The 12,518-nt window shown below is 39.0% G+C and overlaps 1 protein-coding gene across 43 annotated transcripts in view; it reads right to left on the reverse strand.

The window, feature by feature from the left end:
* The window catches only part of tou (toutatis), a 435,009-nt gene that overhangs the window by 108,548 nt on the left and 313,943 nt on the right, over window positions 1-12,518 (reverse strand). For 37 of the 43 annotated variants that reach the window (XM_069319208.1, XM_069319211.1, XM_069319249.1 and 34 more), the window contains 2 exons: window positions 7,974-8,062; window positions 3,240-3,272 (listed from right to left, as the gene is read on the reverse strand). In XM_069319208.1, coding sequence (XP_069175309.1) covers window positions 3,240-3,272; window positions 7,974-8,062 — 122 coding nt within the window. Of the gene's footprint in view, window positions 1-3,239; window positions 3,273-7,973; window positions 8,063-11,712; window positions 11,893-12,518 lie in introns of those variants that run through there. The other 6 variants (XM_069319224.1, XM_069319222.1, XM_069319252.1 and 3 more) reach the window with 4 other exon arrangements.

Raw genomic sequence — 12,518 nt, forward strand, 5'->3', positions numbered from 1 at the left:
TTTCCTCCTCAGCTCTCTCTTGTCTATTTAATGCCTGTCCCTACCTGTCCTCATCACAATCGACTTGAGAATGGTCCAGGACGGACCGAAACGTCGTCGTCCCTTCAATTTCTAGTGTGTGGTCTGGTCAACATACTTCAGCCACGTTATTGTGACTCATCGCCTGCTTGTTTTGCATCCTCCTCGGGAAACAGGAAAATAGAAAAGGGAGAGAACAACAACAGCATGAGCAAAAATGCTAACTCCTGGAAATGATCTTCAAGCGAAATGACGCTAGTCCGACACCACAACAAGAAAATGCAGGGTGAACAACTTGGGCAAAGCCTCAGTGCCCAAAGTGGTCAAAATCAAAGAAGAGGCAGCCACACCCAAGACATCAAACTCAACTGCAATTATGCCATAAATATTTCCATAGTTACCTTGCGTTGATTTAGGGGATCAACATCCCTGCGGCCTGGCCTCTGATCAGGCCTCCTGGTTGCTGGACTGGTCAACCAGGCTGTTGAACGCAGCTGCTTGCAGCCCGACATATGGCAGCCTGCTTAATCAGCTTGACTTATCACAGCCTGGTTAATCAGGTATCCTTTGGAGGTATTTATCGAGTTCTCTCTAACACTATGAGGGGTCGACCAGTTATGCCCCTAGTGGACAAAATTTAAAGCAAATTAGCAAGCTTGGAATTGGCCTTGAAATGAATTCCAACCAGAGGCAAGAGGTTTGGTAACCTGAACTTGGAGCTGCCATGAGCTAACATTCTGAGACAGGGCCAGGGGGTATAAAGGGCCTTCTTCATGTTATCATGAGATTCCCCCAATTCCAACATATTAAATGCAAGGAAATCCTCCTCCTAGTCAAGGACTGCCTAATAACTGCATTAAAGGTATGCCATTTCTCAACCAAAAGCAAAGGGTTGTCTGCTAGCCAAAGAAATGGGGAAACTATTATAAGCAGGAAATGGCAGAGGAGTCGGAACTAAAATGAGTATGGTATAAATCGGATGCATGATTCCAGCCTCACAGCAGGAGCAACAACAAATCAGGTCATGTCTAACCAGAAAGCAGTAGAACGGCAAAAACAGTCCCTCACATTACAGGTACAGCATGTTTGCCTCCTCCAAGGGAACTACAAATTGCACCCCTGAAGGACCTGAGGAAGCATCAGAAGATAAGCAAGTTAAGACCCTGAGATACGTCCAATCCGGCCTAGACACCAAAGCCCAAGAATGGGCAAAGCCAAAACCAAATGACCCCTTCAAATCTGTCCTCAAACAGGACAATCCTCAATCAAATCTATCCTCAAACCTCTGTCTACTGGCAGAGCTAGCCAAAAAGGATTCAGACTCCTCTGAAACAAAAACACATGCCCGTCCCATGCATAAAAAAAAAAGGAGCAAGAGTCCCATGACCAGATTACACAACTGTTCCAAACCTTGTGGGATGTGGTCTTCAAAACAGGTGCAGCCAAAGCATTCCCTTCCAGTGCTTTCATAACAAATGTCTGGTGCTGTTTTGGGAAGCAAAGCAACAAAGGGTCACACTTAATAGTATGGCCCCTCACCAGAACAGGACAACAACCCTTACAAGAACAAGGCACAGACTCAAGTGGCATGGACTAAATCATCAACATCCTTCTAATAAAACAAAGAAGGGTGCTTACACTATGCATAAAACAGAGGGGGACTACAAGCAACCTTCCAAAAGTGAGCAATCGTGCAAATGGCCCACAGCCTAATAAGCCATGGCATAAGGAAGGAAAGGGCATCTCCCCTCAGAAAAGCACATCAACATACACTACTCTATGCAGTGTATAATCTCACTAAGAATAACAATGTAAAACATTAAAATGATTATGTAAATCTCCTCTGCATTTTATGAACCTTTAGCTAATAAGTTATTAAATATTTTTTCTCTTGATACCAATGACTAGCATGACTATGCGTTGCATTAGACCAAACATTTAACATGTAGAATATTTTAACCGTATCAGTTACTACACAGAGGCGAGTAAAATAATGCTGCATATTGGACAACCCGGATTTGACTGTGTATCAAAGAGCAAAACATGTGTTAAATAAACCTAGATATATGCTCATAAGACAAAGATGCCAACCACCCATGCATACAGATGGTGAGACAATCATACTTACAAATGTGGGTAACAATACAGATCTCCCAAGATAAATTGGAACAAGTTTAATATACCGATAACAACAAAATACCGCTAACAAAAACATTTTCACATAAATCAGTAAATATACAGTATGTACTGTATCAACCTTTAGCTTTAATGATCGAGCAAAAATGGCTAACCATGCAAGATACTACTTTCCAAGTGTTTATTGTAAGTTAAATTTCACATTAGGCACAAAAAAATATTTATGGATTCAGATCGACTCTAAACTTCTTTCTGACGAGCCATGCTTATTCTCTTGCCAAAAAATTGTGCTTAAATTTCACTCATTACAATTATAACATAAAACCCATCATGCCTTAAAAAAAGCCACACAGCATAAAAAGCTATCAACCTATCAACCGTATCTTTTGGGGAGGAAGAGGAGTGAATATCAAACACTTTCTATTTTTGCCTTACTCGTCTACTGCACAAAATGCATGCTCGATGTTTATGTCAATGCCACAGAGACAGACACTGCACAGTGAAGAAAAATATTGAAGCAATTGAAAACACCATTCTATAGCAATGTTAGCTTATCTCCCCCCCCCCCTTCCCCCCCATCATAATGCAACCAAGATGCAACACCAGGATTAATACTAAGCTGTGTCGTGCATTTGCTCCAGATGACATGATGATAATGTTGTAGTCTCAAATACATAAAAAAAAAGCATCAGCAATACATACATTACTAAAAAAAAAAAAAAACTTAGGATTTTAATCAACCTGACCATCTCAAAATAAATTTATATAAAAGTGATAATTGCATGAAATCTAAGACATTTACCGATACAGTGCTTAATGTTCTCTCAGTTTTTAGTCTATTAAAATATGAGCAAGGAATATGACAAGTCATAATCAACCATTGCATCTTCAAAGCATCTATGATCAGATTAAAAAGCAACCAAGTCTTGCATTTGGTTCATAAAGTACGATATCCATACAAACAATAAAGCAAAGAGTTCACCAGCTCAGGAGAAGTCACACAGCACTGCAAGAATGTATCCAAAGCAACACAAGCATCAGGCAAAGGCCAACATAACACACCTCACTGCCAGTCACACACTTACAGAGTAATGCCTGCTCTTGGTGTAGCCATGGAGCTAGAGAAGAGAGAGAATTACAAATGGTAGTAATCAACATTGTACTACACTCCTAACACTTCTGCAAAATCCAACTGGTAAAGTGTAAACATATTTTCATTGAGGAGACTAAATACATTTTCATAGCAGATAATTTATTGAAATTTTAAATTTAATACAGTAATGTATTAAGAAATAGATATTTTTTATTTTTGACTAGCTTCATTTAAATGCATATTATAAAGACAATAACCAACTAAAATATATAATATATTAATATACAAATACCAACTCCAGTGGCATCTTATTAGCAAAACAGTAAGTAATGAATAAATTATAAATTTAAAGCTTTTATAAACAAAGCCCCTCCTACCTCAAAGTACAGGCTTACCTTGCAACACCTCGCACCAACAACATTCAAACTACAGTACTATAAATCTCTAAGTGATAATCCCTCAAACAACCAATAATGTAAACTTTCTTCTCTCTCTCTCCCCCCCACCTTACCGTGTCCAACCACTTGGACTGGATGGTAGAGCGACGGTCTCGCTTCATGCAAGTTGGCGTTCAATCCCTGACCACCCAAGTGGTTGGGCATCATTCATCCCCCCCTTCCTCTGTCCCATCCCAAATCCTTATCCTGATCCCTTCCCCGTGCTATATAGTCCTAATGGCTTGGTGCTTTCCCCCTTATAATTCCCTCCCTCCCACCTTAACCCGTGCTGCACACCTGTTACATGTGACACTCCCGTGTAACAGGTGTGCACACAAAAACCAATTCAAAAATATTATTTTTCATTCAAATATTGTTAAAATGCATTCCCTGATGACAGGGAAATTGAATAATAAATTTGAATGTAGCTTACGTTGGCTGCGGTGGAGCGAGGAAATATCTTGACGACGTCTCTGATTCACATTCGCAAATCATGATTCTGGTCACTAAATCCCGAATATGAAAAATTCTTCCCATTCATTCGTTTTCTGAAGGATAAATGTGGTCCTATTGCACAATGTGCAGAGGTAAAAACTGCAGCTGTGTGTTGTTTGTGTCTGTCTGTCTGTCTCGTTTTGGGAACAGTCACCAGGCTTGGGGTTTACCGACATCTGAACCTCGTACATGATTCTTTTTACCGTCAGGGTCAGAGTCAGTGTCAGAATCATCATGTGTTAGAATCATCAATGAATAATTGCAGATGCTTATTTAGTCATTATTAAGTGATGCTGTGTCGATACAGGCTGCATGGCAGTGCCGTAAGCTGCAGCAACACGTGCTAGCTACCCATGTTTCAATGTTAGTACCGAGGCTCTCGCACCCAGGATGGGGCCCATAATTTTTGTCAAAGAAGGGGTCTGATTACTACAGACCTGAAAAAACAGGATATGAACCCCTTACACCTGCAGGAGTTTTAAATCTTATGCTAGGCCTAAATACAACCCTGGTTGTTGTGCACACCACCAATGAAACAACCCTGGTTGTTGTGCACACCACCAATGAAACAACCCTGGTCGTTCTGTGCAGTTGAAAGGTTAAAGCTGGGAACCAACATTTCAACTCCACTGACCATACATTAACTGATATTACATGTGCTGTACTTTAAAAGTACAGGTACATGTTTCTTGCAGGGATGGTAAAACACACTTTTTGCTTAAGACAGGTTGGATTTTTATCTATCTATTCAATAGATACAATAATTCAAGTTTTAACTCAGAAATAATAAATTGGCCCACATTAAAGCAATGTTTTTTAAGCCCACCTGGTTTTTTTTTTTAAACTAAAAACCAAGCCAGGGCATGTTAGTGGGTAGCCACCATGCAAACCCTGGTTTCTTGTCTAAAGTTTTCTAGCAGAATCTAATATATTGAAAGAAAAATAACATGCAAGCTACTGCTCCTATTACAACTTCACAATACAAAAAAATTACAGAGCTTGGTAAATCTACCTGCATCAAATGTTATTCACTATGACATACATCAACTTTAATGTATATCATAATCCAATTTGCAAGGGTAATCTGCAGAAAATTATTTATTGCTGAATAATTAAAACGACATTTATAGCAACCCTCTACCCCATTTCCAACTTTGATGAGATGATAGGGTAGTTATCATACAGAAACATTTCTAAGATTTATACTATAACAAACTGGTGCTATTAAACCTTTTCCATACCACTTCTTATTTACTGGTTACTCAATAAATCTCCATCACTCACTCATTACCCCTCTCCTCTTTTTTTATTTTTGCCATGAATGCTTATTTCTAATTGGCCTTTCTTTCCTATTCCTACCCTTAAATTTCCTCCAATACACTTTCATCACCATTCCATCACATGATAAAAAATGCATTGTCCTTAAGAGTTAGGTTCTCAACCCATTTTCCCTTAATTCATAAAAAAGTAACCAATTATTATACAGTATATAAAATCTATCCTTTAGTCAACCCAGTTACTGAATACCAATTTCATATTGCTGCTCACATTTAGACCAAATTCTTATAAGTATATCCTGAAATCACAGCTTTCAAACATTGCACATTAAATCTTACTACAGTATGTACTGTATATTATCATTCAAATAGGATCATTTTACTATAAAAATCAAGTACTGAATGTAACAAAAAAACTTTTCTGGGCAGTCTTAGTAGCTCCCTAGTACATCTCTGGTACCACTGAGAGGCCCACAAAATTACCAGGCCTCTGGACTTGTACAGGCCTACAGAACACCAGGACCCTGATGAGCTTGCCAGAAAGTTAACCAGAAGGCCTAAGTAAGAGCATGGGGTGCTAAAAATAATCCGAGACCAAGAAACCCTCACACAAAGTACAATTGAAGGAAAACGGTCTTGATTAATGAGAGAAAAGGTGCAAACAAGGGAAGAGGTAGTCTGAAGTGTCAACAAGTCATGTGTTAGTACCCTAGTGCATCACCAGGTGGCAGCACAGGTCACCCAGCAGTCCAGCCTACCCATAAAAAAGGGATGTACCTGCAAAGAAGGACAGGGAGCTGCTAAGACTGCCTAGAAGATGGCACTTGATTAAATTCAACGTTTGATTTCTGGGCTGGTCTTTTGTAACTTCCTGGTGCATCTTAAACAGCCAGAAATTCAAAGCCTCAAACGCCCGAAATCCGAAACGCTATGCGTACTAGTGGCTGTACAAGAATATACTGTAACAACTCTTGTAAATATATAAATAAAAAAATACAGTAAATAAATAAATGCCATAGATATATTAGCAAAGAAGGCAGTAAGAGCAGCATACTTGGCACACATCACACATATGTGGATATACACCAGGCTGGCTGAACTGCACAACATATCTCGAGTAAGCCTGGCCTTGGAACAAGGCACCAAGGAAACTGCTTTGACGAGCCACAGCTTGGGAAGCTTGAGCAGAAGTGGGTATGAGACAGTGCTCCACAAAAAGCTAGAACACAGATGACATGACCATTAACACAAACAGAGGACAATCAGTAAAGAGAAGGGAAAAAGTTAGGACTATTAAGCCACCTCATACTGATATGGGAAAGAAGGCTGCAAATAGGGTACAAACAGCTTAAAAATTCCAAATGCCAAGATTGGCAGTAGACTCAAACTGACTGACTGCTGATCATCTGGGAGAGGCAGAGTGGGAGCAAAAACTTATGAGAACAATGATCAAGAAGTGCTGGGAACCAGGGCTGAAATGCCTACAGAGGAATCAGCAGAATGATGGCTTATGTCTCCAATTGTATCAACAAGAGGAGGAGGAGCTGGACAGGAGGAGAGAGTAAAATAAGTTCCACCAATTCCTGTCCAAGTAAAAGGTATCATAGGTATCTCACAATTGGGAAATGCAGCAACATAAGAGAGACCTGTGGTTCCATGCCAAGCAAAGAGGCCATGTGCACAAATATCAAACATCCCTGAATGTGGATTGAGGACTAAAACTTGAAAAGCCAGAAATGAGACTATTCAGAGAGACCACCATAATGGGGAAAGAGAGCCCTCCCCATTGAGGTAGCGGGCCACACAACTTGCTATCCGAGTGAAACCGAAGCTCAGAACCTCATAGGAAAGAGAAGTGCCTAACCACCATAAAAACTTTTGCAAACCCTATCACTGTAGTACAATATGTGGAGACAGACTGCAAGCGAGACCACAATCCTTGGCTGGCATAGTGACAGCTGGAAACAAATCCCCAGTTGGATTCCGAAGCATCGGTGAGTAACTCGAGTGATGGAGGAGGGGGGGGGGGGGGGGGACAACGGCACAGAACTAAACACTGAAATTCTATTCACCTGGTAATGAAGCCCATTACATGATGCAGAGCACCCAAGTGTCCCCAGCTCAAGCCCACTAAAAGGTTCCCAGGCATCCCACGCTATAACGTCTTGAAGCTTGAATAGCACATTCAACACTACACTTTAGATACATAGTGTAGTGTTGAATAGTGTGCTACTCAAAACCCTTATGTTTTAAGGGTTAGGAATTTGTACTGTATCAGTTTTCCCAACAATAATTATTAATAATTATGTCATTAAATAAATGAATAAATGTCCATTCTTAACTGCTAAATGCTTATAAGCTAATTTTCCTGCCAGTGATGAACTTTTGTGAAATAATGCTTGCACCCACATCTAAGATAATTCTGATCACATCACATGCTTTCTTCCAACATAAAGTATGTCCTACAAATTACTAAAATAATCAAGAAGTTTCTATTGGTTCTAAAGAGAAGCTTACCATAGAGTGCAGCAGTAGCTGGGTCCATCCCAGGAGGCAAGCCTCCTCGGGACTTCTCCCCCCGGTCACCCTCACGACTCTTGTCCATCCTGCAAAACAAAAGAAACGTATGAAGTAATCGAAAGTTAAATTCTTCTCGCATACAGAAATACAAAGATGATATTTCCATAACATAGCATTTTATGATAAAAGTAAAAAAATGCACAAGGAAACAACCAGGATTTCTGAAAGTGATTTAAAAATAAAATAATGCCACTTTTGGCACTTGTTTTGGCAATTCCTTAATTTATGAAATTTATCTGACAGAAAGACTTATTATATTAACCTGACTGCATTTATTAAAGCAATGCAACAAGAAATGAATTCTTATATTTTTGTGTGGGCAGGAAGTTGGGGAGTAGAGTAGAACAACTCTCAGAATCCATTCCAGGTATACCCAGGTATACCTGTAGTCTAGGGCATAGCCTAGAAGGTTAATCACAGCCCTCCTGGCCTGTTGCCTGACCATACTTCCTAGTTAATACCATAATCAAACAAACCATTGGTGTTTTATGACAGACACTAGCACTGCATGCAGCTTTGCAGATGATGGATTTCTGGGAGGAGTTTATTGTTTCCTCTACAAAACAGGTATCTGTTGATAAATCCGCTGTACTTCATGGGAGGGTATTGGGAATACTTGGGACCCCAATGCCTTACTTTTCTCTGGAGGTTATTTTTGCACATTTTACTAGCCTACTGCACGCATTAAGTTATTATGGTGTTCAAATTTAGGTATACAATATGACATCATCATTGCTTGAATAAAAGTAGACATGTTAACATACAATTACACAAGTTTCTGCAGGAAGTGTCAGAGCCGCTGGGTTGTAATAAACATACGGGACTGCGGGCCACCATAAGCAACAACCGTTTAATCAAATTATCACAAGACAAGCCTGGCCCCAGGCCGGGCTTGAGGAGTAGAACAACTCTCAGAATCCATTCCAGGTATACCCAGGTATACTTGTAGTCTAGGGCATAGCCTAGGTTAAAATAGTTGACAAAAAATTTAAACAAAATGCTGTGTCAAATTTTGTTCAATTGATATATTTTTTCTAATTATGTTCTGCTTGTACTTGCAGTGTGTAGTTTGGATGTACTTTCATGAATGTACACTACAGTATGTATATACTGTATGTAGAATATGTATGCCCAGAAGACTATATACTTATGTATACACACAGGAATATGTACCTACAAATAACAGGATAGTACAGCTGCCAATCTTTGACCACCTATGAGAGCTGCGTTCAAATTGGATAGTTATAAAATTACAATACTGTAGTAACTTTTCAGAAGCATTTATTATGAAAGGAAAAATGTTAATTTATTACATGACACCAAAATCTAAAGAAGGCAGAACCAATGGCATTCATAGAATTCATTGTCCAAGTGCCGATGTGCAAGTTAATATTGTGTCGACAAGTTTCAGTGGCATTTTTAATTGATTTGAAGATTTTATTTATGGTGACCGAACACTGGAATTCAAGTTCCTGTAGCACAAGTATTCGGCAACATTGCTTTTACTCATAATCCACCTTATTAGATGTAGGTGTCTATCTTTATGGCATTCTACAGTTGAATATCCACACATTCACATGAAAACAAAAAGAACAAAATTAATAAAAAAAGTTACATTCAAATTTTTATTTCAGCTATAATAAGTGTGTATGTGGTTATCTCGAGAGGTTATCTCGAGATGATTTCAGGGCTTAGCGTCCCGGCAGCCCGGTCCTCGACCAGGCCTCCTTTTTGTTACACACCCCTAGGAAGCAGCCCGTAGCAGTTGTCTAACTCCCAAGTACCTATTTACTGCTAGGTGAACAGGCCCATCAAGGTGAAAGAAACTCTGCTCATTTCTTTCTGCCTCCACCTGGGATCGAACCCGTTACCTCAGGACTACGAATCCGAAGCGCTGTCAAATCAGCTGTCAGGCCACCAGGTGTGTATATTATAATTTTATTTATACATATATATTCTTTTAAGTTACTTTCAATATCTACGCATAATTGAAGCAAAGCTAAATAATTTCTGGTATGTTTGCCGTTTGTTATGCAAATATGCAGATGTAGGAATTTTTGGTGAAAGTGGCTGAGCACCAGCTACCAGCCAAACACCAGTGACCGGCCAAACACCAGTGACCGGCCAAACACCAGTGACCGGCCAAACACCAGTGACCGGCCAAACACCAGTGACCGGCCAAACACCAGTGACCGGCCAGAGTAAGAGCAACACACTGAACACTGGAGACAACCAGCTGAGCACCAGCAACCTTGCTCTATATCCACTACATACACAGATTAAGTTGTATCTTTCATATGTTGCAGTCTTGCATTTATTAATACTGTAATGGCAATTACTAATCTTTTTCAATGTACAGTTATGAATATTCATTAACAAATCAGTATATATGCATGTCATAGCCCCAATTTATCCAGCATGTATGCATGTACTGTATAATTATCATCACCCATCTCATCATAACATCATCAAAATCATCTCAAGATAACCCAAACTACATGGTAAGATTTAAGACTACTTAGACAGTACAGTACTTGAAACAGGTTTAGTCTACATATTCAGCAGCAGCAATTCTATTTCTGTTGTTAAACATAAACCACTAAATCTAAATGAAGTAAAATGTGTTGACAAAAACGGACACACATTACAGCATTACATCTTAGACTGGAAAAATTTCAGCCATTTACAGATAAATCTAAACTCACATTGCATGAAATGGCAGCCATCTGATTACAAATGATAAAATATCTGAAATCTTGCATTGTATCCATAATTTGCTTTTAGTAGATAAATGATATGTGAGACTAATGTATAAATAAGCTTTGTAGCATGACTAATAATAATATATGGCAGCTCTTCTATGAATCTAATACACCATATATAAATTGTTAATTTATTAACAACCTACAGTGTAAAAAAGTTTATAACTAGTTGTCATTATAATTATATGGTGTGCATGATAGATGTAATTGCTAATGTAAAAATCTCTGTGGAGGTCTGATCAAGACTGTGTGTGCTCTCTGTAATTGCTTTTTTGCACTGTATTATGTCTTTGCTTACTTGTTTATTATGTTTTTTTCACAAGTTTTTTTGCTTTTGCTTATTATGTTTTTTTGCTTGCGTAATTGCTTACAGGATGAGTATGGGGTACACAATAAACAAGCCACCTCCGATGGTAACTATCAAATCAATTGTCCAGATACATTTTGCAGTAATTTGTTAAAATCTAAAATCCGTATTAAATTTTTAAACCTCACTTTTGTAACAAACTTTTAGTTTAAGGTAGGATATGTTTCGTTAGTATGCTTAGCAGTGTACTGAAAACTGTAACTAGGTTCACATGATTGTTACTTGCTTAGATAAACGAGCCATGGCGTTCAGTTCCCGAACCCATTATGTGCCTTTGTAAGCCTTTCCACCACCTCCCACAGAATGGGTGTAGAGTGCAGAATGACTAAACTATTAGGTGAGAGTTGGAAAATAAATATATATTTCTGCTGCAATAACGTTAAAAAAAACATGAAAAAACGAAAATGATTAAAAGGACCATGACCAGATAATAAATTTGAGAGCAGATAATAAATTTGAGAGCGGAAATTTAAGCAATATAAGAACGTCGGTCACATCTGGGTGAAGTCCCTGTGGGGGGAAGTGCAGGTCCGGTCTGCTCACGTACCTCACCACTGCTGCCTAGAACGAGTTCTGTAACAACCCTCACACTCTTCCACGGCTGGGAGTCATACCGTTAACAGCAATATGTCGGGGTGAATTGTCCTTAAAGGTCTAGTTACATCTACGTTATCATTTCCGTTCACAGCACAAGCAAGTATCACAGACGCGTCCTGACGCCATACCACTAACATTGTTGGTAAACAAACACCCGTCTAAAAGTTCCTCAAAGTGCCGCTAAAACTTCAAAGTTGTAAAATTTAATGATTTGCTTGTGTTGTTCGTTAACTATTACGTTTTTAATTATAGATAAAATGTTTCGCAAATTTTGGAATAATTTCTAGCTGTTAAAACTTTGTGTTTAATATAAAATCGTGTAACAAAAGTTCCCAAGTGTGAAGTTGAGCCAGTTTTTGTGGACCGTCTACCCACCGCCCACTGAATGGGCTTGTCCCATAATGGGTTCAGGAACTGGCTCCCCAATGGTTCTTGTAACCAAGTAACACTGGTGCTGAACTAACTGCATCTATTTTATAATTGTCCAAAATGCACCAGATGCGCACACTTTTACTATGACGTCATAAAAAGTACTTGCCAAGAAAAAACAAAGAATAGAATAATTAAACGAACCTTTAACTGTTATGACACTAAAGTGGCCATTCAGCTGTACAAATCTGTGCCTGACGTGCTTCCAACTGGACTACTGGACTAATTAATGCATGGAGACCTCACTTTCAAAAGGACACAGGAATAACTGCATTGAAAAATAAATAACTAAACGCAGAGCTACAAAAATGATCTAAGAAGAAAGTC

This window comes from Procambarus clarkii, chromosome 92 (assembly GCF_040958095.1).
Source record: "Procambarus clarkii isolate CNS0578487 chromosome 92, FALCON_Pclarkii_2.0, whole genome shotgun sequence".
Taxonomy (NCBI): Eukaryota; Metazoa; Arthropoda; class Malacostraca; order Decapoda; family Cambaridae; genus Procambarus; species Procambarus clarkii.